Genomic DNA, 26,235 nt, shown 5'->3' with positions numbered 1-26,235 from the left:
AGATTTTAACATCTACAATTGTTGGAGATCATGTGATCAATCCACCAATCAATCAAACTTTATTTGTATAGCAAACAGATACAAACATATATGTCAACTCATTATTCAGTATGTAAACATCTTTTTGATTTTCAGGGGGCTGTACATATCCTTTACTGTATATACAGTATGAACACAGATTTCAAGGCATCATTAATAGTTAATCACTGATACAAGAGAGACCAAGATCAGCGAGCATGTGTCGTGTCTTTGCACCCCAAGGTTGTGTGTGGCCAAGTTCACGATGGGATATTTCAGTGGTGGATTAGTTTGGCATGTTGATCTTATAACAGATGACAAAGAATGCGGCCCTCTCAAATGACAAGCATTGGCAGCCAGTCATTCGCATCCGCTGTCAGACAATAACAACAAGGCTGCCAGTTGAGAGCTTGGAGGTTGTACAGGAAGCCATTTGCCAGTGCTGAAAGAATGTTTTAGGTGGGTCAAACCTTTTTAATTCTCAAGTGGTCAACGGGCAACGTGTTGAAGTTGGATCTTGGTTTTGGATGCCTGGGTTTATTGGCAAGAATGAATACTGTGTTTTTCATTTTTCATCTAGTCATTCTAGCAGGTAAGAACTTATTAAAAATTAAAGAAAATGTGTGTTGGTTATCTTAAGTGTCTTTATTGCTTTACTTTTAGTGTTTAAAGCATAATGAAGTCAGAGAAAGTTGGAATCTAAAAAAAGCTATTACTAAACTCTTCGTTATTATTATTAAATTATGTTTAATGAAACTGCTCTCAGGTCAGTGTAAGCTGTTCCAATTCAAACAACAAAACTAATGAGCAAATTTAGATTTTGTGCAAACGATTGACAAGGGCATGTGTACTGTTTTCATTTTGCTTTTCAACATTTTGTCTGTCTGTCACCACATGAAGTCACCTGCATAATTATGTTCAGTCCTTAGTTTTTTTAGTGTCTTGAGAATCGTTCAACCATTCAAACAACATGTTGCTGTATAATGACCTTCGTTTCAAGGTCAGCTGAAAAATGAAAGGGGATCCTCCTCTGGCTTGTGACAGATATGTAGCGGAAAGAGCATAAGAACATCTCAGCATAATAACAACCTTACAGGAGAGCCATCACATGTTTGAATTTGCCAAATTTAGACCCCAAATTCAACACAGTGAGTACATGCAAATACATATATACATTACACTTAAACTTCAGGCATACAGGTTTGAGAACATGTGCTTGAATGGAATTTTTTTTATCTCTGTTGGTTATCTCTGTTAGCCTGGGAACTTTGAAACATTGAAAATAAACATATAAAAATAAATAAATGAATGAAAACACACTCTGCATGCACAAGTGGGTCAGTTACTTAATTAGCGAGTCTACATCTTACACCTATAGTATGTCACATCTATTTTCAACTCATATTAAATGAACTCACCTCAAGTATCAGATGTTCTTAAAGCAATATTCTACTTTGGCACAACATAATCATTTTCCAGCACACTCAAGAGGCAACTTGAGGAGTAAAGAAAGACCTATTTCACCGTCTAAATGCCTTCAATGTAAGAACCCATCTGTAAACAACTATGAGCCTGTATCCTGTATGGTGTCTTTTGTATTTTAGGTGTTGCCTGGGCCTCCTCCGATGAAACACGTCTGGTCAAAACCCTCTTCACTGGCTACAATAAGGTCGTCCGTCCTGTCAATCACTTTAAGGACCCGGTGGTTGTTACTGTAGGCCTTCAGCTCATCCAGCTCATCAGTGTGGTGAGGTCTCATGTCAAACACGATATCACCCATCTGTATTAAGTTTTACTGTCATCGACTGTCTAAACACATTTATCTGGATTCACAGGATGAGGTCAACCAGATCGTCAGCAGCAATGTGCGACTGAAACAGGTTTGATACATGCGTTCATTTTTCTTGTTGTGATATCATAAAAGGAAGTCTTTGGACACACCACCATATCAACAATCTACTAATTAAAATGAGTGAGAAAGGGATGGACAAAAATACATCTTCAAACAAATTATAAATACCCCAACTGCAAAAAAAGAAATCCTTCTGTTTAATTTAATTAAAATATACAAATATTTGACTTAGGAAAAGCTGAAAATACACTATTAACATTTGAAGAGTTATAAACAAATACAGTTTTTTCTTGAATAGTAAAACATAAAGACAAACCTCAGGATTGACCGGATTATTGGGCAAGCTTTTACAATAAGTGCACTGCAAAAATACAGTTACTTTCTTGTACCATCAGATCCTGGTACAGCATTTATTTTGTTCTGTTATTTCTGTAGTACCAGAGAATCCATATACGTTGCTCTATGAAGAGTTTTGTTCCAAAGAGACATATCTGAACACCCTAACACTTCTTCAAACAAATGTTTATCAGTTAAAAATGTGTCACCACTTTGAAAATGTTTTATTACAGTTTGCATGAGGTTTTCTATTTGCCTTTTCTTCACAAAATAAAGCATAAATAATAGCTGTCATTGTTAAAGTATTTTCCATTGTTCTGGGTGTCCTCTGTGCTTTCAGAAATGGAAAGATGTGAACTTGCAGTGGAACCCAGAGGATTACGGTGGCATCAAAAAGATCAGAGTTCCCTCCACTGACATTTGGCGGCCTGATCTGGTTCTCTACAACAAGTATGTTATCAGGCTATATTTGAGCCATGTCATGTCCGTCTTTTTTTCCTAAAACCTTTCATCACAATAAGTTTTCCGCAGCTTAAAGCACCCAAACCTCTAGAAACACTCGACACACCTGTCAGTGATGATTTGAATCACACTTTCCTATAGTATGCAGCGTGTGAAAGCTCAGATTTCATCAGGCTAAATCTGGACTCTGTATTGCAGACCCCCCCTCCCCCGCCACCATATGATGCATCTGACACACTGTTGTTTTCCCCTGACAACCAGCTCCACTGCTACAACAACTTGTGACAAGCTGAGCGCTGGTTGGCTGGGCTGTGCATCAGCAGCACTAACCTCTGATGTCCCCCTGTGTTAATATTTAACTTATTATCTCCCATGTTTATGCTTCCTGTGTTTGTCTGTGCCCGCAGTGCTGATGGTGACTTTGCCATTGTTCATGAAACCAAAGTGCTGCTGGAGTATACAGGAATGATTACATGGAACCCACCTGCCATCTTCAAGAGCTACTGTGAAATTATTGTGCTGCATTTCCCCTTTGACCTCCAGAACTGCAGTATGAAGCTGGGTACCTGGACCTACGATGGAAACTTGGTCGTCGTCAATCCTGTAATTCCATTCAGATCATTTCTTAAAGGAATAACTACATTTTGGGAAATGCACTTATTCGCTTTCTTGCCGAGAGTTAGATGAGAATATTGATACCACTCTCATGTCTGTCAGTTAAATATGAAGCTGAAGCTAGGAGCCGGTTAGCTTAGCTTAGCATAAAACCCAGAAATAGTGGGAAACAGCTAGCCTGGCCTGCCTCTGTTCAAAGGTAAAAATCTGCCTACCAGCATCTCCAAAACTCACTAATTAACATGTTATATCTTGTTTGTTTTATCCGTACAGACACCGAAGTGTATAAACAACATATTATGTTTCTATGGGGGGTTTTGTGACAGACTATTTCTTGACCTGGAGCAGTGACTTCCTGGAGTCCCATAAAACCACAACTTGTTGTTTTTAAACTTAGTTTTTTGTACAGATTAAACAAAAGAGATGTAATGTGTACATTTGTGCGCTTGTATAGTTACGTTTGGACTAAGCCAAGCTAGCTGTCCCCCCCGTACTTTCAGGCTTAATGCTAAGCTAAGCTAACTGTCTCCTGGCTGTAGCTTCATGTTTACCATACATGAGAGTGGTATCAATCTTCTCATCTAACTCTCAGCAAAAGAGTGAATAAATGTATTTCCCAAAATGCCCAGCTATTCCATCCTAATATCTCAAAGCAAACAAAATAAGTCCTTTTGAACAACATCTCTAACACCTCTTGATAGCTTAAGAATTACACATAACAGATTTGAATAGTATGGCTTCAGTTTACCATTTTATTTATGTTGTGTTATGTGTTTTGTCAAATAAGCCATCATCAGGGCACCATTGGAGTGGCATCCTCTTCCTTTTTATAGAGAATAAACAGTCTTCCCCACGTCTATATGGGAGGTACCTTCTGTCACCACAATAATATACAACAGGATACTAACAAACATTGCATCATAACAATCACAACCCACTCTAAAACCACAACATCTTAGAAGAATACATTCTGTAACAAAACCGTAACCGAAACACAGTTTAGTGCCCCATTTAACAATCACTTTTGAACGTAAACATAATTCAGAGTACAAAATAACTTTGAGGGAGCTCACAAAACTAAATAGAGAAAAATAACTTAGCATACTTCAATCAAACAAACATAATTTGTTTAGCACTTTTCAAACAGGTTAGTGCAATTCAAAGTGCTTCAAGGTGATTGATAAGCTAATAATAAAACAGTACAAATATACTGTAAAAGAGTAAAACAACTGGAGACCAATGCGCATGAAAAATAGACATGGTAAAGGTGAAATTATAGAAATATATAAAGAATTTGAATGAAAAATCCTCCTTTCATCACCCTGTTTATTGCTTCTCCTCACCAGGACAATGACCGCCCTGATCTGAGTAACTTTATGGAAAGTGGAGAGTGGGTGATGAAGGATTTCCGCAGCTGGAAGCACTGGGTGTACTACGCTTGCTGTCCGGACACCCCTTACCTGGACATCACCTACCACTTCCTCATGCTGCGGCTCCCACTGTACTTCATCGTCAACGTCATCATCCCCTGCATGCTCTTCTCCTTCCTGACTGGCCTTGTCTTCTATCTTCCTACAGACTCTGGTATGTTGACACTGCTTCCACATCGTTTCTTTTCACTGGGATATAACACCAAGTATTGTCAATAGCCTAGTGACATTATGACATAAAAGAAAGCAATAAAACATGACATGTACCAGAGAACATAATGTATAGACATATTTAAACGTTCATCACACACAATATATTTACAACTCTCATGGCAAATCATGTATTCTATATGCCCGTTGCCATAGCTCTTTTTTATTGATGATTAAATATAGTTTTGGGAAATACGCTTATTCGCTTTCTTGCCGAGAGTTAGATGAAAGGATTGATACCACTTTCACCTTTGTCTGTTAAATATAGGGCTACAGCCAGCAGCCGGTTAGCTTAGCACAAAGACTGGAAACAAGGGGAAACAGCTAGCCTGGCTCTCTCTGCCTACCAGCAGCTTTTAAGCTCACTAATTGGCACCCTCACGGTGACAACAAGACTCCAGGAAATAGTCCACACAGAATCCCCCATAAAACTGCTAATTGGTGATTTTACTCTTTTTTTAATGGATTATATTAATACATGTTAATTAGTGAGCTTCTCATGTAACGCTCAGCAAGAAAGCACATTTTCCCAAAATTTCAAACTATTTCGTGATCATGGATGACAGCAAATGTCAGTTACTTCTGAAATGTCCAGGTGTGATGTACTATGACACTCTCACCTGAGAAGTATATAGATGCACACGTGTAGTGCAAAGTAGTGCAAATTATCAATTGATATCTACTTCCTACATTTTCTTTATTATTTGCGTTTTCATGATCTGATATGAAAACACAGACACGATATGATAACTGTCATCATGTTGGACAAATTTTTGTTCCTAACTCTCCCGTCAGTCTAAGGTGTCCCTACATGGGCTGCTACAGGAACTGCACCGCTTGTGTGCACATCTGGACGTGTTCCCAGTGTGTAGGCCTGCCTCATTACCCAGGGTCCCTCTGTGCTGTCATGTCTGAAAGCAGGCCTTTGCTTTAATGTATAATACATCACTTGATCCCTGTTTCTGATGTGGCTGCTGACAGGATAGTGTGGAGGAGAAGCTGGTGCCAAAAGATGCTCTCTCTGGGATAACTGCTTTTAGCAAAAAAAAAAACCAAAACAACATGTCTTGCATTTTACTTGTGAAATGGTGTCAGAATCTGTTTACTTGTGCTATTGTTGCTTTTAGAAACAACAACAAAAAATGCAAATGTATCAATGTATCAATTACTTCCTAGGCTGCTCACACACACACGGAAATGACAGCTAACTTACAACTAAGACAAAGGAAACACCAGGCAAATTCTGCTGAAGCGACAGAGGTACTCTTAGCAGTACTCTTTAAATGTGGGTTGCTCGTATGGGTGAACAGTGCAGTTATTGTGTTGTTGTGTAAATACTAGAGGTGGACTCCTGATTGGATGACTAGGGAAGGGAAGTATTGGACTCACAGAAACAGCTTTCCCTTGTGGCAATGTAATAAGATTGCATGTTGTAGGTATCATGAGCCAACACACTGTTTGATGTGGCAGCTCCACATTTTCCACTCTTCGTCTCAGGGTTATTTCAGTGTGTCTTTTAAGGTAAAGATGTGTTTAAATAACACAGAATGTGTTATTGTATGTGGAAATTACTTAATTATCTTACTGAAAACACAACTTGTCCTCTTTAACTTCATGTGTTCACTTGGAAACATCTTATCAGCCCTTTGGTTCATGCGACAGACATTATGGCCTAAATTTAGGAGTTGCCAACCTTTTTGCCTCAAAATTAAGTAATGTAGACTTGTGACCCATCATCCTTGGTTTCATATCTCTACCAATTGTGACTAATTCAGCTGAAGAACTATTTACTTTGAATGATTTTTGATGATTATTTGACCGATTTTTCTTGAATCCTCAAGAGGTAATATTATCCGGTAATTAACAAGAAAAAAAGCAAAGACTAGAGGAAGGTCTGAAAAAATACGCATGATATTGTGCAAATTTTTTTTTCTCCTGAGTTTCTAAGTTCAATTGTGATCTTGGAAACAGCACCTACAAAACAATCTCACCCAAAGGTCCTTTCTGCAGCTGTTTTAAAGCTTTTGATCATATCACATGAGCAAAACCAGCCTTGTGGTTAGTATGGTAGCAGTGAAGATGGTTTGTTGTGTCTCCCAGGTGAGAAGATGACCCTCAGCATCTCTGTCTTGCTGTCTCTGACTGTGTTTCTGCTGGTCATTGTGGAGCTGATCCCCTCTACCTCCAGCGCTGTACCACTCATTGGGAAGTACATGCTCTTCACCATGGTCTTCGTCATTGCCTCCATCATCATCACTGTCATTGTCATCAACACCCATCACCGCTCCCCAAGCACTCACACAATGCCAGACTGGGTCCGCAGGGTAAGCAGAGGGAGAAAAAATTAGGACTTATGTAATTTTGACTGTAGTGGACTAGAAATAAATCAGTCCCATATTTAAGCATGGCAAGCCTTGGAGAACAATCCTTAATCTTTTTCCTCTGCATTATGTTGCCATCTAGTGGTAGCAGACAGAATATTTGTTTTTCATTTAATCCAACTGCTGCTCTGATGTTGCGTTCGTCTTGACATACTGCATATCTTTTGTCTTTTTATGGCAGGTTTTTATTGAAACTATTCCCAACATCATGTTCTTCTCAACAATGAAACGCCCAGGAAAGGAAAAGCAGAATAAAAGTATCTATGGTGCTGATTTTGACATCTCAGACATCTCTGGCAACCAGACCTCCTCTATTCCCTATCAGTCACCCATCAGCAAGAATCCCGATGTCCGCAGTGCCATTGAAGGAGTCAAGTACATTGCAGAAACCATGAAATCAGATGAGGAATCCAACAATGTAATCGTTCTCAGACAAAAAGTGTCTCTAATATGGTTCTTTAATGAGTCTTGCTTTTGTGTATGTGACACATTGTCCCTCTTCTCTCTCCAGGCTGCTGAAGAGTGGAAGTTTGTGGCCATGGTGTTGGATCATATTCTGCTGTGTGTGTTTATGGCCGTGTGTCTCATCGGCACATTAGGCGTGTTTGCAGGCCGCCTCATTGAGCTGAGCATGCTCTAAAAGACTGTGTCTAACGTTTTACCGGCTTAACTTCTCAAATGAACAGTTTGTTGCTCATTGTGAAACTTATAACCTTTGCAGCCCTGCAGCATTCACAGTCTATGCTGCATGTGGTCTCTGTTTTTTTTGCTTTTTGGTGTTTGAAGAATGGTCCCATTTGTGTATGTACAAGATCACGTTATATGCAGTATCTTCAGCATATTTTATCACAGAGCAGAGTTGTTGTTGTTTTTTTTTTAGGGAATATACTGTATGTGCATTTGAAAAGGAATCTAATATTTTGGAATATTGTTTTCCTTGACATGTTAATAGGGAACAACTGAATAAAATGGGTTTTGAGAGACCAGTTATGTTGCACATTTTTAAATATTCCATAAATCTAAAGGTAGAAAATGTAAAAGTAGAAATTTGAATGGGTACAATACAATCACATAAACTCTGATATGGAGTTTAGACCCTTGGCTGTTATTTTATTTAAGATTTTTTTACACAAGTAGAAATAGAAACGCCAACTTTCTGAAGCACTTACGCCTCTCCAATTCTTTATGGAGTGTTTACCACTGCACTATTTACATGTGTACATTTTTCTGTCAACCTTCTATTTGACAGTCATATACAAATGCAGATTATGTGCCCTTGCATTATTAGCGCTAACATACTGTATGTTTTAACCTAGTTACCGATCCGTCCCACAGCAATTTGTCTAAATTACAGCAGAATTAGTTCATGGAGTTTTACAACCCGAGCGAAATTTACATTCTATGGTTTAAAATGTTCACAATGGTTTGGCAAACACTGAATTTGACTACTTTCAGGCCAACAATAGTAATAGTAAAGTATGTTTTTTCATTTAACAAAATATATCAAACTGCTCAATCCATTAGTGTTGAATAAAAAGTTTAGCCTAAATAAAATATAGACTAAAGTTAGAAATGTTTCCTTATTTATATCAAGAAATATATGATCAAAGAATAAGTGAACAAGCATTAGAATATGACTAAGCATAAGTACTTTTGATATCTGACTGACTGATACGTGATGCTAAGGACAGATTTTAGTTGGAACCCAGAATATACTGAGGTTCAATACCCAGCCCTTTATAGGACTCAACATTTCTCCACCAGATTTTATCATTCACTACTGAGAAGGCTTTGAAACAGTATTTAGACCTTCATGTTGGTAAAAAAAATGATTCACATAAAATATAAATCAACATTGGAGGCAATGCAACAAGCTGTAAACATGAAATGAAAGAAATGAAGAAAAAGTTGCCTATTTACACATCTGACATGAAGCAATGATGCTGATAAGAGTAGTGAGACAGAACCAAAACAGTTTGGTTGATAGCTGTAAAACAAAAACAGAGTTAAAAGACACCAAATCAAAAAAGCTGAGGGACAGTGCAGAGCTGTGTTTTTAGTTCTGTGGGTTTGTCACTGTGATTCATTGTTAACATAAATATATTGATGTGTGTAGTGGTATATGGACCCAAATGCAGATGACCAGGAAGCGTAATGAGGTGAAGTAGCCAGATGGCTACAGTGTTTATTAAGGGTGATGTGGTTCACAGGCAGGTACAGGCAGACCGGTAAGCAGACAGGCAAAAGGCAGATCGGTTACCGGCTGGTAGTGATGGAAGCAGGGAAGTGAGTCCAAGGTGGCCAAACAGTTCAAATAGGGAGCAGGCAAGTTACAAAATACAGGATCCAGCCAAGGTCCAAGGGAGACAAAGAATCCAAAAAACAGAACTCATGATGAAACTGCCGGGGCACTGGAACCAGGTACAACAAAAAGCGCACCAAACGGCGACACACACAAAGGTCAGAAACACTCACAAGACAGGAACAAAAACTCAGGGCAGGAATCACACCATGTGTAACAACAATGACCCAACACTGAACAAAGAAAGAGACCCAGACTAAATACCCTAGGGGAGGTGAGACAAGTAAAAACACGACACACAAGGGAAGGAGAATACTACAAAATAAAACAGGAAATGAAAAACCTTACACTACCATAATTGATTACTGCAGCTTTAACTGAATTAATATAACATGAAAACTCTAAGTGATTAAATGTGTATTGGGGGGGTATGGACTCATGACCTCCTGTTTCCAACTGACTTGTAGTTGGCTGTTTTTACATGTGTGACTCCTTATGTGATCTGATTGGGAGTCTAAGTCTGTTTCCCCTTATCATGACCACACCTTATTAGGTTTTCAGATACAAGGAATTTGCCTTGGTATTTGGGTATTTGGTGCATAACAATAAACATAGTAATAAAAAATAAAAAGCAAGTACTGGAAAAGTCAAGAAACATAAATAGAAATAGAAAAATATACAATAAACATATGAAAAAATAAGTAGGCTATAGTATATTTGTTTTTAAAATGAGAGAGCTGTACAGTTTGTGCAAGAATGTGCAAAAAATTATATATACAGTATATATTTCAGCAGCCAAATACATGTTACATTTTTGTGCAAATAATCATCCAAGTTTGTATAAAATAAAAACGCAGTTTGAAAAATAAATATGAAACTATTTTTAACAATATTTTCTTGTTTGAGGTAAAGCTTCAGGAAGCTATGTATAAATAAAAAAGCCATTTATATTAGGGCAAGATTTGAAAAATGTTGCTTTGGGAAATGCTGATTTGCAATAAAACACAATTTAGCTATGCCTGCCACCAAAACTGACTGTCCAGTTTTATTCAAAATAATTACCATACCGTATGTATGTCCAAGGTATGTCTGTTAGTGAAGGACAATCAAGTCAAACAAGTGTAGGCCTATAACTGATTCCGGCTCATTACAAAATACATTTGCGTATTGAACACTGAAGACATGCTTTGGCCCGAGGTAGGAAGGTGGAATAAGCCCCGCCCCTCTCCCCCCTCTAGAAAATGTGATTGGTTAAATCGTTGTTGACAAATCGGGGATTATGAAAGTTGCTGCCTGGGTGGGAACTAAAGTAACACCCATGTAACACGAAATATAAACCACAGTTATGTGAACATTTTCGTAACAGTGGACTTACTCTATGTTAAAGTATTGTCATGTAGTTAGCTGTTAGCTCCGTGAAGTATTTTCAGCGACACCGTGGGTCTCGTTTCTCCAATTTAACGTTAGCTAGCTGGCTAACGCTTATAGCTACTCCTACTGACACATTATACATGAGAGGGCACTCAACTGCAGTCAGAGGTGAGAGTAACCTTTATAACCGCATTGAAATTGCGATGTTTGTGGTTGGTGGTAACAACTTTACTCCCGTAAAGGAGTAATTTCAGTCGTGTGATGTTGTTTCTGTTAACGCATTTATCGCTGCGTATGAAGTTATCTGTTATCTGGTTACCTTTGCGCCAGTCCCCTTTAACGGCTGTAACTGCCCTTCTTTAAATGTATTTCCCTCTTTCAGTATCTGGCAGTGTCAAGCAGTAACGACATTACCATGACAGCAAACCAGGCATGACAGCAGACACAGGAGGGAGGATCGGCACGATGGAGGCACCGGGCAGAGCCACCAACTTCAACTTTTCATATGAGGAGGAAGACCCGGACTCCCCTGCTCTCTCGTCCACCATGTCCATTGACAAACTCTTCCCGGCGCTCTTGGAGTGCTTTGGGATAATACTATGTGGATACATCGCAGGGAGGGCAAACATCATCACGTCCACCCAGGCCAAAGGATTGGGGAATTTTGTGTCCAAGTTTGCCCTCCCAGCGCTGCTGTTCAAGAACATGGTACTGTTGGACTTCGGTAATGTCATCTGGCCATTTCTATGGAGCATTCTCATCGCCAAAGTGTCTGTGTTTGTCATTGTGTGCGTCCTCACGCTGATAGTTGCCAGTCCTGACAGCCGCTATAGTAAGGCTGGGCTCTTCTCAATATTTGCCACCCAAAGCAATGACTTTGCTTTGGGATATCCCATTGGTAAGTATAATGCCTTTAAGCATACCACTCACAGTGCTTTTCATTCACTGCTGCAACTGCAATCACACTGTCCTACTCCTAATGTTTGCCTATCCATAAAACCAAACGTATAATTAGCTATTTTTTACACTGTAAAGTACCTTAGCAAACATAATTGGATATCACTGTTTCAGGACTCTGCTTTATCAACATTGCTATCATGCAAAATATGTTTCTACACACAGTGTTGATCATTTCTGAGCAAAGTGGGACTAGTTGTTTTGTACTCACACACAAGGATTTGTAGAAATATAAACATAGCTCTGATCACGCTCATGCTCAGCTACCTGTGGTTGAAATGGAGAAGTGTACATGAAATTTTGAAGAAGAAAAGTAATGTTACTGTGCATGAATAGTCTATTTACATGTTTCTTTTACAGATGCTTAGGCTTCTAATAGTCTTCTCAGGCTGAAATTTAATAAACAAACCCGACTGAATAACACAATTATGCAAATGTATAGAGTTTAAGTTAATTTCAGCAGTTGTTCTTCATTCCAATGATTTATAGCAGCATCAACTTGTGCTTAAATCATATTTTTCTCACATTTGATAATCCAGTGGCAACATTTCCAAAAAGTATCTTTTTGTTTTGCTGTCACTGCAGACTCCATTTCTATTCCATTTCTGCAAACTTTCAAAGATGAACAATTTTTCTGCTTCATGTTGAAAGTCAGAAGAGACTCCCACTCTTACAGAGAACTTTTTAAATGTAAACATTTATTTACATGAGACTGCACACTAGCATGGTTGCTTTTTACGGTGGGGTTTATCAAGGCAGATTTGAAGAATAGTGCATCACGCAAGCATGCTTAAATTAGCAGATTTTTTTTGATGGAGTGAATTTAGAACATTTTTATACCCAGGCATGGGACCCTGGGTGACACTGCAGCCCAGGGTTCTAATGTGTAAATGTTTCTTACACTTGAAAAAGTGCGTAAACCAAAATATTTCAAAGTTTTATACATGATGTCTTTCTTGACTGCATTTGCGCTGCATCCAAACAAGTCAGATGTGCCAGTAGGCTTTGTTAATATTAAGCCATTTGTCTTAATCTTTATCCACAGTTGAGGCCCTGTACCAGAGCACATACCCAGAGTACCTCCAGTACATCTACCTGGTTGCACCTGTGTCCCTGATGCTTCTAAATCCCATCGGCTTTGCCTTCTGCGAGATCCAGAAGTGGAAGAATCAGGGAAACCACCAGCAGAGCAAACTTCTGATCGTGGGACTTGTAGTTTTACAGGTCCTGAAGAACCCTATAGTATTCATGGTTGTCATTGGCATCATCGCCCACTTTGCCCTGCACCAGACAATTCCTGCCTTCATGGCTGAATTTGTGGATGGCTTGGCCAGTTCTTTTGGGGGAGCAGCTCTGTTCTACTTGGGTCTGTCCATGGTGGGCCAGTTGGGGAAATTAACCAGATCCACAGTCGTGACACTGATATTACTCATTACAGCAAAACTGTGAGTGGAAAAAACAAACGCCTTTACTGCGCCTGATGTTCATTTTGTTCAAGAGATGATTTAGTATTATCAGATGACCTCTCTTTTATAATAAGACATGCTTTAGGAGTGTAGAGAGTCAGCAGATTAGAGCTTTGTAAAGTGCTCTCAACATGTTGTTTTGTGCTGATGGTTTGGGTGACTCAGGACTTTCTCAGACCACAAGCCTTTTACCAAATGGATGACATGTTAAGAGGTCTCAGGAGTGTGCAGCATGATAATAGCTAGTGTATGTAAATGCTTTAGTACTGCATTTCTCAGCGTAGTGTTAACTAACCTCTCAAATAATGGTTCATGACACCAGTCTTCTGATTTGACTTTCAGGTTGCTAATGCCCCTGATATGTAAGGATATGGTGGATCTGTTGGACAATAGCAACACCAGCGCTTTGAACCACTCAAGCCTCTCCAATTATGCCTTTATTTATGGCGTGTTTCCCACTGCACCAAGTGTCGCCATCTACGCTGTCTATTACAACGCAGAGCTAGAAGTTGTGAGTTGTTTACATCTATCCGCCAACCTTCTATCTGCCATTCAGATACTGTACTGTTTTTAGTCTACGCTGTACCTGATTTTTTTTAATTCTGTTTCCTAACAGGTAACTTCTGGGATGGTGATCAGCACTTTTCTCTCAGCTCCGATAATGTATTGTTCTGCCTGGTTACTTACAATCCCTTGGATGGATCCTCAGCTTTTGATGAATTCACTGCAGAATGTCAGCTTTAATATAAGCATAGTGAGCTTAGTTGCACTGGTGAGTTGCAACTAAACATGTCAGTGTGACATATGTAATCTTGTTGTTGGCTAATCTTTTATAACTGACTGTTTATCTGTTGGTTCTTTTGTTTATTTTGTTCTATCTCAGTATGTGGAAACTGAGGTCAAACTGAATTCAAAGTAAACAAATGACACATTTATTATAGCATGTTCCACTTCATAACTAAAAGCAGTATGGCCTACCATGATTTAAGTCAGTTGCTTCCCTGACAAGGCACAATTCACTATTGATATTACACATCTCCTGTTCATCTGATCGTTTTGGACAAGTATTGGGGAAATACAAAAATATGTTTTCTTTTTAGATGTTTGAACCACGGTGGCAGGTTAACATTAAAAGGCCCAGTGATTTAGAGGATGTGTCAGCAAACAGATGCTTGACTGACCGACAGACCTACTTCCTCATTTATTCTCACTTTCAGCTTATTTTTTAAGGAACTGGAAACTCATTGCTATGAACAATGAGAATCTTTGCAGTGATGAAACATGTTCACATTTGTGTTTGTATTCTGCAGTATGTTATACTTAATTGTTCTTCTTCTGTGTTTCTGTTTCTTAAATATGTCATTCTGTTGAATAATTTAACCTCTCCATTGCTTTTAAATGGAATAACCAGCCAACAATGTTTAATATTAGTGGTGTTTAGCATCTGTGCAAAGGTCTTTGTGTTGGTAAACATGGATAACTTGAAATCGATGTGTTTTCTCTGACAGGTGTGGACAGTCGCTGTCATGTTTTTAACTAAGAAATTCAAGAGGCTACCTCACATGTTTACAGTCAACCTTTTCTTGGCACAGGTGACCACACTTGCGCATACTCTCTAAATTGATTTTATTATCCATGAATTAAATTGACAAAGAAATCTATCTGTAGTAAATATAACTTGACATCAGTAAATGCCTGTATTTGTTATGGTATGGTCTCTAGTTTCTAACTAGTATTGGGATGATCCTGTGGAACTTTGTGGTGAAAGAAGAAAACTTAATCGGGCAGGTCCTGATTTTCACATTATTGTGTACCTCACTCTACAGCACTTATGTGTGGCCAGGTATGCTGTGTATGAACACAAACCATCCATCCACATTAACCTCATGTTAAACTGCATTCATTTATCTTGGTGAGCTCTGAAATCTGAAGTTTTATCGCTACTTTTGCAATGCATATTTTGTCGTTTTAGGTTTGATAGCACTCTCTCTTGTGCTCATGAAAAGGTTTGAGGATCTGAAAGTTTCACCAGGCATGTTTGTCATTGCAGGCTGGGGGTGAGTCACTTTAAATAAGAATGAACACAGAAATGAAACTAAGCTAGTTTGTTTTGTTGGCTAAAAGGTGGAGCTATAACCACAGTACCTGCTCTAAATTCACATGTTGGACAGTTAAGCTTTAAGTATACATGAAGAGGTACCACCCAAAACTAAGATGTAATGATGCCTCACTTCAATGTAAATGATCTAACTTTTTAAATTCCTTTTCAAAAATCTGCAACTCCGTGTCATTGAGCTGGTTTATGTTTTACATTTTGAAACTGTCAGTGATTTTGATTTAAATTTGCTCTTTATATTAACAGGGTTCCAGCCTTAGTAACTGCTGTGTTGCTCATTTCTGGGGAGAAAATGTCTGACACGATTGACTCATCATTCTTTTATGGCAAAGCACAGGTAACAAGATAAGTGGAAATCAGTTTGCTGTTTTCTGCCATTTAAGAACGGTCTATGAACCCACTGAGAATTACTTAAAAGTATGTATGTGCATTCTTTGACAGATAATCTGCACCACAGTTGTAGTTGCCATCAGCATACTGCTGGGAGGGGGCTCTCTTGTGTGTCTCAGTAGAGGAAGCTGGGCCCAAAATGACCAAATCCAAGAGGGAAATTCTGCAGAGGATCTTGTGACTGAAGTTGAACCAGAGAACCAGACTCCGTTTGAGCCAGTCACCCCATCAGGAGATCTCAACAGAGGTACTTTCTATTATGGAGACCATTTGAGACTTTTATTCAACAAATGTTTGAAGATGTTACTTTGACACTGAATAAAGGTTGTCAAGCACATTAGTTTGGAGATTAAAACCAAAGCACATAATAATCACTGGAGCATATAAAGGCAGAAGAAGCCCAAGTTGGAGAGGAAAGAAGAGCACAATCAATAATCCGAAGTTAGACTAAGCCTTATCTACAAGTCGTCCACAGAAAACTGCCACGTAAGCAATGCAGCTTCTGTCTGATGTTCATCCCCCCACAGATAATTTTTAATTACAGTAGAAAAAAGCCTCTGCAGTTACAAAATCACAAAGTGAACATTGAATAGTCAAAAGTAGGAAACAAAAACTTTTTGGATGTCATTATCTGGAGGAAACATGATATGCTAAGTTCATAAGTTTAGTTCCTTATTTAAACTAAACAAGGCAACACTGAACACATCATCTCTCACAAACGATAGTTGTAGAAACACATGACTTTTAATTGAGCTAATGACTAATTGACTAATGTACATTCTGTTGTAAGTTCAGTTTAACATGCAACGAGAATTGATCCCATGTCTCTGTTGTTTTCCCCCCACTATTAATGCTTCCCAACATGTGCTCATATGATGAAATCTTAATCATTTCAAGCTGCTCAATTATTTAAAAAATGCTCGAATCACAAAGGGAAAGTCGGCTCCAGTTACAAATGAAGTTGCATGAAAACATTCATGTTAACTCAAGATATTTACTGTCAACCACTGAAATGTAAAACTGCATGTACTATTATTACTCTGTTTCATTATGGTATTACTCCCTATATTGTACTACTTGTATCACTCATACTGTATATTGCATGTACTCTTTGATATTGTAATAATATGGTAAAGAATAACTCTCACCTTTATCACTTTGTTATCAGCGTGCCTCATATGTGACTGTGCACCACCCCAGCCCATGCCTGACATGATCATCAGCACAAATATGAACAACACACCAACCACACTCACAGGTATTGTATTGATAAGTAACAGACATGCATTTTCATTCTGCAAGAATTTAAAATGCATTTAACATCAATAAGTAAAACCTAAACATCTCAGCACAGAACAACCATAATCACATTGTATCAATGTACTGCTTTTTCTCTGAAATGAATAAGATTCAGTATTTTAAATCTGTTCTGCTGCCCCCCTCAGGTCAGTGTGAGAATAGGTGTGAGTCCACAGCCTGCCTGCTTGTCGAAGTGGAGGAGCTCCAACAGGTTGCAGATAGACAAGTGGCCCGTCATATGCTTTTATGTCTGCTTCTGACTGTCAGCTTGCTTGCTGTGAGTAAACCACCACCTTTCACTTCTACACTGAAATGAAGTCAGCCTTACTGCTTGCATTATTATATTTAGTGCATCACAAACCAGATCAGATACAAATGGCTGAGCTGTGTGATTTCCAACTACTGTCAGTATCAGTGGAAGACTTCTCCAAAGAAACCCATTTTTTAAAAAACAACATTTTATTGTTATGTTTGGATTATCATTTATTGATCTCAACAGATAAGAAATATTAAATAAGACTAAATATTAATCTTGTGGCCCGTAGTTTAATGTGTTACTGTGAATCTAAAAAATGGCAGTTGAGTACACATACTTTTCTGTCATCAGCAATTAATGAATGTCCTAATGTAGCACATTTCATTCAACTGGTTCTACAAGCTGGCACTTCTCAACAGGATTTGCTAGTTTTACATCTGAAACATAAACTCCCTCTTAATTCCTGTTATGACAGAACTTGTCCAGCTGCTTGTGGTTGCTCTTTAACCGTGTTCCTGGTAGACTCTACTTGGAGCTGCAGTTCTTCTGTGCCGTGGCCAACTATGGACAGGTTGGTGTTCCAGATACTGTAGCACCAAGATTGTGAGCATTTGTTGTCACACAGTACCAGTGTCATGACATGTTTTCTGTTACCAGGGTTTTCTCTCCTTTGCTCTGTTTGGGCTGGACAAGCATTTGATTATACTGCCGTTTAAGAAGAGGTAAAGAACATTTATTTTATGAAACTTTGCCACAACCTAAAGCACATTTAAAGTTTTTTTTATACATACATATACATATACATACAACATACTGTATGTACTGTGTATATATACTATATTTACACTGTACTAAACAGCGTACTGTGTCAGTGCATTTTTACTTATTTTTGTGAATGGTGTTTAGGTTATACAGTCTGTGGTATCGAAAGAAGCAAGAAGATCAGCCGCAGACTGAGGATTTACCCGAGGATATCAGGATGACTTGCACCCAGTTCACCAAATACCACAAGGACCAGTGTTTTCATGACATTGTCAAAAAGAGAAGGTGAGAGCACATAGTCTTACTCACTGCTGCTCTGGTCAGAGGTTGATGAGAAAATGTCTTGAATAAACATGTTCCCTGATGTGTGGAGAAACATCTCCTTCCCCTACCACCTTCTTTAAAAAAAAGAATTTTAACTTTGATTTCTAATAGTTTTAGTGCATGTGGGTGCCTCTGTCTGCTTCTTCTCTGCTTTTTGTGGCTACTCTTAAAGATAAGTCAGTAGACCTTTGGGTGAATGCTTCTTTTGACTTTCAGGTGTGGGAAGAGGACTATGGTGGACTGTTTTCTTGGATGGGAACTTGTGGAGTGGCTCCAGCAGGTGGGCTTGGCTCAGGATGTTGGTGAGGCAGTACTCTACGGTACGCGGCTACAGCAGGGTGGTGTGCTTCAGCACATCAAGCAGGAATATGGCTTCCAAGACAGCCGCCTTTATTACCGATTCATGACATAAGACACGTGGGTCAAAGTCAACATTTCTTTTTAAACAAAGGTAAATGGCATTTTAAATGCCAAATACATCTTGAGGTTGGGAAGCAGGTAGAACAATACTGACCTTTTAAAGAGTACCTGCACCCAGACTGAAAGTTGTGTTTGCCGTGCTCTGTCCACACCCTGTACAGTACAGCACAATGCAGTATTGTGCAGTGCAACATCAAAGTCAGGTATTGGAACAGACCACACCTGACTGTGATGTTGGGTGCATTCAGAAGTGCAACAGACTTGAAATTTTCAAACTAAACAGGCCAGGACATAATGCATTGTGTGGAGCTGGTCTTAAAGGGAATTAGCAGAATATAGATAGACCTTTGTCTTATTTATGCAGTTATACATTTAACATTTCCCTCGCCAGGTTAATTGCTGAGATCTGGAGTTGCAGCAACATTGCTACAACAGTCAATTAGGACAGGAGCATGAGCTGTCAGATGATTACATGTACAGTAAATCCTGTTTAGCCATATTGTCAAAACCATTTATTTTGAGGTAAAACCGAAAGTGGGAGAACCTGAAATGGCAGCACAACTACCGCTTAGTACTGTAGATTAGAGTTTAATCAGGAAATCAGTCTTTAAATTCTGATGGATGTCAACAACAGACAGATTGGGTTATAATTTATTTATAGTTTTATTTACGTGTCAGATAGTCTGTCTGTCTGTGTTCCTTGCCCTGTTTGACTCTGTTGTAGTGATGTCGATGCATCCTTTAATCTGCATTGAAGCTGGTGAGTGAAATATTGACGTAACTGATGAGACGAATGGCCAAAGCTACAAAAATAAGACCTAAGATGTTTTCGTTTAACATGCATTTTCAAGAATAACATTACTAATGGGTATTACTAATCTTACAGGGTGAAACAAGACTTTGCTGCTTTTTAAATGCATTTTTATGCTGTCAGTAGATGCACTTGGACTTTCAGTTGTTTTATTTTATGTTGTGTCATTGTGTGAGCGATAATGCACGAAGAGCTTCTTCATAAAACAAATTATAGGTGCAGGCAAAAAACCCCACTCTTCTGCTGAATGTATTTCCTTTACTGGGACACTTCAGAGTGTATTATCACTTGTCCACTAAAGCCACTTGCCAAAGGAAAAAAAGGGAAGATGTGGTTAAATCTTCATCCATTTTTTTAGAGTTTGCTTGTAGTCAGTTTAACTTATGATCAAGTTAGTTTCACCAGTTAGTTAACTGGTAATGTAGCATGAAGCACGAGTATTGTAGCTTTGATAACCTGCTGTTTAACATGACTTGGCATTGATGCAGAACAGTGGTTACACTGTTTACAAGGGCTGTGTTAGTGGTATCCCAACACACCATTTCAACAACCTGCCAGTTTGAAGAAATAAAAAGCATTTTCCATGTTTCCATGGCAATGCTAAACGTGTTTATTATTACTTTTTTAAAGTAACTAAAGCAAACTGCCACTTGAAAATGTAAAAAAGCCATAATGTGGTAGCATGACCCGGGGACTGGACGCCTGAAGAAATTAGTTTCAGAACTCAGGGAGTGTTAATGCATGTGCTTACTTGAAGGTGTTCATCTGAAAAACATAATATCCTCCTCCACAAAGACTTTATGAAGTTGAAAAAGTATGAGCTGCTGTAATTAATTTTCTCTCAGGTATAATAATAATAATAATAATATAAGTAGAAAACTAACTCTCTGGCTTTTTTAAGTGTAATTGTTTGTGTTTATTATTAACTCAATCATTTTGACAAAACTGTTGTAAAATTGTCTTTTTATTCTGTTAAAAGCTGCATATTTATGATATGGATTTGTTTTAAAAGATGTTATTACTAAACCCTCAAAACATGTATCACATAATGAATTTGTTCTGTCTTGTATTTCTGGTCAGTGATATCGTACATAAAAGTCAACATTTTAGTCCATATTGTACAGCATGGTGTTCATGAATTTTATTGCCTGAGTATCCTAGGCTGCAGATTTTTTAATACAATGTTAATTACTATTCAGTTGTGTTCTCATTTACTGATTTATTATACAAGAGGCATATACTGCTACTGTCGCCCTTGAGATGTGATTTGTGGTTCCAAAAAGTAGCAGGTCTCTCAGCTTTTGCTGTACACAGCCATCTCCGCCTTAACAGAGCTTGAGAAAAGATTAACCAAAAAATCAGGTTCCTCAATACCATGTGAAAGAACCTCCTCCATCTGTGTCATCTTTTCCTTCTCCAGCTGCCTCATACCTTCTGTGATCTTCTTTCCTCTGTCCTACAGACAAAAAAAAACAAAAAAAAAAAACAATTTGTAAGTTCATTTTCGGCAGACAGTGAGTAAGCCACATGACAAATTTAGGTAAATTGCAGGCTTGAATTAAATTGTTAAACCTTGTAGGATTCAGTAATTGCAGCTACTAGTTCATGTTTGACAAACAACTCATGTTTGCGGTCAGGCTTGCTCTGGAAGCGGGGCTTCTTCTTTACAGGGTCATCTGGACCATAACTGGGAGAAGAGGTCTCCTTCAGTGGATTGATGTTTTTCACAAAGATGAAAGGTTTGAACACAGACCTGTTGTACAAAAGAAACACTTATTAAATTATTAACTGCTGTCAAAATGAATTGAAAGTCTGCTTTATCAGCTGAAGTGAGATAAACGCTGTACCTTTCAGGGTCTGGAGTTGCTGTAAAATAGTGAACCCCTGGCAGAGCAGAATCCCTGGGTATCACAGACACCATACTTCCTGTTGTCATGAACATGCCCTCCATGTTGATGCCACTAGCTTTATCCCTCAGGATATCCATCATCGTCTCAGCAGTGATGTGACCTTAAGTAAATGAAATCAACACATGCATAAACACAGTGGTGGAGGAAGTATTCAGATCCTTTACTTAAATAAAAGTACTAACACCACACTGTAAAAATACTCTGTTACAAGTAAAGTTGAAAATGTTAAGTAAAAGTACATAGGTATAATCAGGAAAATGTACTAAGGGTATAAAGTACTCAAAGCAGAAAAATGTCCCCTGTGACTTTTATACTATTATATATTATATCATGAGATTATTATTACTCATGCATTAATGTAAAAGCAGGATTTTACTGTTGTAGTTGGTTGAGGTGGAGCTCATTTTTTCTATTTTCCAACTAATTTCTCCATTAATCGAGTGATTGTTTGGTTTGTATAAATTCTGAAAATGCTGTAACAATTACCCAGAGCCCAAAGTGACACCTTCACAATGCTTGTTTTGTACAACCAATAGTCCAAACCTCTAAATTCTTTAAAAAAAAAAAAAAGATTAAAATAATTCAAAGGAAAAGCAGCAAATCCTCACATCTGTGAAGCCGGAACCATAAAATGTTTGTGGGGAAAATGAGTTTAATGATTAGGAAAATAATTGGCAATTAATTAATCGACTAATTGATTAGTCGACTTATTGTTTCAGCTGTACTTGTACAAACTGTTCAGTAGTTTAATTTATGTCAAAACATCATACTTTATAAACGATGTATGTTTTGTGCAAAAATCTTAATAGGGAAACCTAAAGGTAACTACTAACTAAAGCTGTCAGATAATTATAGTGAAGTGAAAGTACAATATTTCCCTGAGATGTGGTGGAGTAGAAGTAGAAAGTGACATGAAAAGAAAATACTCAAGTAGAGTACAAGTACCTCAAATCTGTACAGAGTACTTGAGTAAATAAATTCCACCATAAACCGTGATAGAAGTCATGTAACTTTTTCCTCCTGCGCATTACTAACCGTTGCTCTTTTCCAGCAACTTCTTCCCCTCACAGTATCGGCTCCCAGAGGCTTCTATTCTGGCTGTAGTCATAAAGGAGAAGACCGTGGCAAAGTTGAACTGAGTCTTTCCATCCCACCAGCCCTTGCTTCGTGCATATTCCCTCATTTCTGGATGCTCCTTGTCTATCTTAGTTGTTATGCCATATTGGTTTGAGATGTTGCGATATCCACCTAGAGAAGCAAAAAACGAGATGATTAGTCACTAACATTAAAAACGTACGACTACAATACAATGCCATTATTCAACAGCAACCTGAGCAGTGCGGTGTGTTATCAGTGATAATCAGTGTCCATGGGAATCTATTTACCTACTACTTCAGATTCTAACTTTAGTTGTGAGTGCAGTAACACAAAGACAAAAGGAAGGCAGCCCTTTAATGTAGAAAAGTGAAGAAAATTAAAGGCATGATGATCATAATAAAGGCTGGGACTGGCAGCTACTCGGAGAAGGACCTGGCTGCAGACAAGATGGCAGACGACAACCACAATGGTCATTCTTTTTTTTAAAACAATTTCTTATGTACAAACATCATGGCTTTAAGATCTTTGCATTAAACCAATAGGATTAGGTGCATATAACATAGACAAGAGATTGAAATAATATGTTTTAAAGAGCTAGGGCTTTTTGTGCAAATCATATTCTTCTATTATGCTAAAACGTTCCATTGCATTTTTATTTTTCATGACTTTGAGGGCTTTCATATAAGAAACTGATTATGAAATACGTTAAACCTAGGTTTCACTTTCATATACTTGGATTTGTGTATATAAAATTTTCCAAGAATAAGAATGTTATTAACCAGAAAGTCATCTTTGCTGAGTCCATAAACAATGTCCTTTTGAGAAAAGTTTTCAAGATAAGACTCAGGTTATGCAAACTTTTCTTTTCTGTTACAATTCGGTACAAAATCAAGACTGAGATTTTCAAATGTCTTTAAAATAAATCGTAAAAGTTACTTTTATTGTTTCAAATAAAGATGAACCAGAGATGATGGGAAAGGCAGAAAAATCCCCCTGTATTTGTTGTTGTTAGCAACTTAAAATTTAAATAAAATAAACGGGGAAAATGGTTCTAATTCTGCTATTGAAAGTTGTTAAAAAGCAAAAGCCAGGTCCTCTTGGGCTACTCGGGGCTGCAACTTCCGCCGACAGATAATGTATTTTTGGAGGCCAATACCATTATTGATATTTGAAAATCCCTTAAATTTGGTTATTAAAGAATTGTAACCAAGATATGTGCTGAGTGGGACATTTATAGTTGAAAAATGACCTTGCCAGCGCTCTCTGGTGGACAAACTATGTAATGGCGACACTGATTCTAAACTACCTCAAACATATCTTTGGCATTTTGTACTGCAATTTCTTGACATTTCTCAGCCGACACATACACAGATACCAATATATCTGTGATAATAATATCAGCCAATATAATTAATCGGGTGGACTCTAATTGCAACGTGTTTAATACTTCCTTAGGAAGCTCCAAGCTTGATTTATGTAAGCATCCCACTATCGCTTTATAGTTAAGGCTTTTGGCTTTGACATAATTATCCCATCACTTCCTCCTTTTTCCTTATTTTTAGAAACGTGTCAGTGCCTCTAGAAATAAGGGCCTGCCTTTGTGTACATACTGAGCAGATTTAATTTCTGCACTGAATAGGAAGCCTACTTTTCCATGGTTTCTTTGTGGATTTTAATTATTTTACCGATAATACTGCAGGCTAAACAATAAAGTGCCTTTTGAACTCATTCCATCACCTTGTATTTCAAATGGGCACCTATCCTTAGTATTCTTTGTCTGATTACCTTCCACTCTCTCTGCTGCCCAGTACTTCCCTGACGTCTCCAGCAGCCATGCCTCCACCCTGTCTGAGATGAGGAAGCTGTTGTGATAGGTGAAGCCACACTCATCCTCCATGCAAGATCCTCCCTGGCCATATTTCTCCAGCAGCTCAGTAATAACATCCACAGCTTTCTCAGCTGTGTCGGCTCTCTCAAGTCCAAGCCTGGAAAATTGTAGAGTCGCAGATTAATGTTTTGCTTCATCTGTGAGTGTTTCTCACAAATTAATTCTGAACTGACAAAAGCCAACTGAAGAAAAAAAATATACTAAATTGTTTCCGACTGATACGATGTCATTAAATTTCCCTTTGCATCTCAAGATGAGGATAGTCTGGCAAGTAACAGAGGCTTGGTAACACAAACAATTGCTTTTACAGGGGCTTTACCTGACAAGATCCATGCCGAGAAGAGCTTCGTCGCCCTCTGCACTCTCTCGGCCCCACACTGCTTCGTTTCCAATACACACTTGATGCTCATTTGCGCCCATTTCTGCCCCCCACAGCCACGCTGGTCTGCTCAACACAACTGCATGAGTGTGGGCAGCCTGCTCAATCTCTATGTATGTACACTATTCACAAGAGGAAGAAGACACAGGGGCAAAAGCTATTAATGGTTATCTAATGGTACATTCACACAAAGGAGCAGTCACAATGTGGGAAATTGAAGGTTGGTGAGCAATAACAAGCTGTCTGTGTCACCTACCTCAACCTTCTCCTCTGCAACATAGTCTCTGGCAGGAAAATACACAACCTCTTGTACTTCATCACAAGGCCTGTCAGAGTTTTTCCCAAAGATGATGCGTTGTCTCTCAGTGGAGGGGGGCAGAGCCACAAAGGTGTCACAGGAGGATGGGTGCATTTTGAATCACAAACTTGTTGAGAAAGAACAATTGATTGGATAGGTTACATAACTCGTATTTAATGAACAGATTTTCAAAGCATGGTTACCATTGCATTAGCAGCCAATGCACTAACACCTTGAACACACCTCGCTGATATAACTTCAGATTTAGAGCTAGAAATTAGCCTTAAGTCTGCTGTATAACGCCAGATAGCCAGACAAGCCAATGCACAGTGCCATGTAATGCTGTGACTACACTCATAAGTACAACAATATAATAATAACTCTATTTATATAACACCTTTAAAAACAGACTTTACAAAGTGCTTTGACAGACAAGGCAAAGCAGAAACAGGATTCCCAGAAGGCAGTAAAGGTAACCTTACCTATGTTTTCCAGTGTCACCGAGCACTGTCAGTGTCAGTTTCTATTCTCATTTCTGCGTCTATATGATTTCATCCGTCACCGTTCTGCAACACGGAAACAGCACAGTCACGTGACCGAGCTGAAGTCGGTTTTATATTCGTAGTTAAATCAAAGTGGCATAACAAACAGCTGATGGAAACATAAACTGTGGAATATCACGCCAGTTCTCACATGTTTACATTATATTTGTTTGTATTCCTCATCCTAGATTATTACGATAGCGGTTGTGGTCCAAACGCCTAGTATTTTCTACCAAAGCAAAACAAATAATGTATTTTTTATTTTAAAAGTGCTGTGATTTATCATCAGATAGGAACTAATTTTATAGAAAGATCGAAATAATTACTGTGTCATTTCATCTG

The 26,235-nt window shown here is 38.4% G+C and overlaps 3 protein-coding genes across 4 annotated transcripts; 2 read left to right on the top strand and 1 right to left on the bottom strand.

Annotated features, from left to right (window-relative positions):
• Positions 1-381: 381 nt before the first annotated feature.
• LOC122886011 (acetylcholine receptor subunit alpha-like) lies at positions 382-8,290 on the top strand. 2 transcript variants are annotated; one of them, XM_044217866.1, is made up of 10 exons: positions 382-610; positions 1,019-1,166; positions 1,623-1,765; positions 1,854-1,898; positions 2,547-2,656; positions 3,076-3,271; positions 4,630-4,867; positions 7,024-7,247; positions 7,486-7,722; positions 7,816-8,290. In XM_044217866.1, exons 2-10 carry the CDS (start codon positions 1,127-1,129, stop codon positions 7,942-7,944), a joined length of 1,362 nt encoding a protein of 453 aa, XP_044073801.1. In that variant the 5' UTR covers positions 382-610; positions 1,019-1,126; the 3' UTR covers positions 7,945-8,290. The 2 variants fall into 2 exon arrangements, with proteins under 2 accessions (XP_044073801.1, XP_044073799.1); XM_044217864.1 differs by lacking the exon at positions 1,019-1,166 and having other exon boundaries at positions 383-610.
• Positions 8,291-10,865: 2,575 nt separating this feature from the next.
• gpr155a (G protein-coupled receptor 155a) lies at positions 10,866-20,899 on the top strand. The gene is made up of 16 exons (XM_044215684.1): positions 10,866-11,145; positions 11,360-11,875; positions 12,980-13,379; positions 13,743-13,911; positions 14,017-14,172; positions 14,909-14,992; positions 15,123-15,243; positions 15,373-15,457; positions 15,763-15,853; positions 15,958-16,153; positions 17,075-17,164; positions 17,352-17,482; positions 17,937-18,032; positions 18,119-18,183; positions 18,368-18,508; positions 18,764-20,899. Exons 2-16 carry the CDS (start codon positions 11,410-11,412, stop codon positions 18,957-18,959), a joined length of 2,487 nt encoding a protein of 828 aa, XP_044071619.1. The 5' UTR covers positions 10,866-11,145; positions 11,360-11,409; the 3' UTR covers positions 18,960-20,899.
• scrn3 (secernin 3) lies at positions 20,725-25,923 on the bottom strand. The gene is made up of 8 exons (XM_044215688.1): positions 25,834-25,923; positions 25,310-25,478; positions 24,994-25,175; positions 24,572-24,771; positions 22,724-22,936; positions 21,626-21,788; positions 21,351-21,531; positions 20,725-21,234 (listed from the first exon to the last, which is right to left on the bottom strand). Exons 2-8 carry the CDS (start codon positions 25,463-25,465, stop codon positions 21,073-21,075), a joined length of 1,257 nt encoding a protein of 418 aa, XP_044071623.1. The 5' UTR covers positions 25,466-25,478; positions 25,834-25,923; the 3' UTR covers positions 20,725-21,072.
• Positions 25,924-26,235: the final 312 nt, after the last annotated feature.

This window comes from Siniperca chuatsi, linkage group LG12, assembly GCF_020085105.1.
Source record: "Siniperca chuatsi isolate FFG_IHB_CAS linkage group LG12, ASM2008510v1, whole genome shotgun sequence".
NCBI classification, from domain to species: domain Eukaryota; kingdom Metazoa; phylum Chordata; class Actinopteri; order Centrarchiformes; family Sinipercidae; genus Siniperca; species Siniperca chuatsi.
The sequence above is the reverse complement of the archived record's forward strand: the minus strand, read 5'-3'. Positions and strand labels throughout refer to the sequence as shown.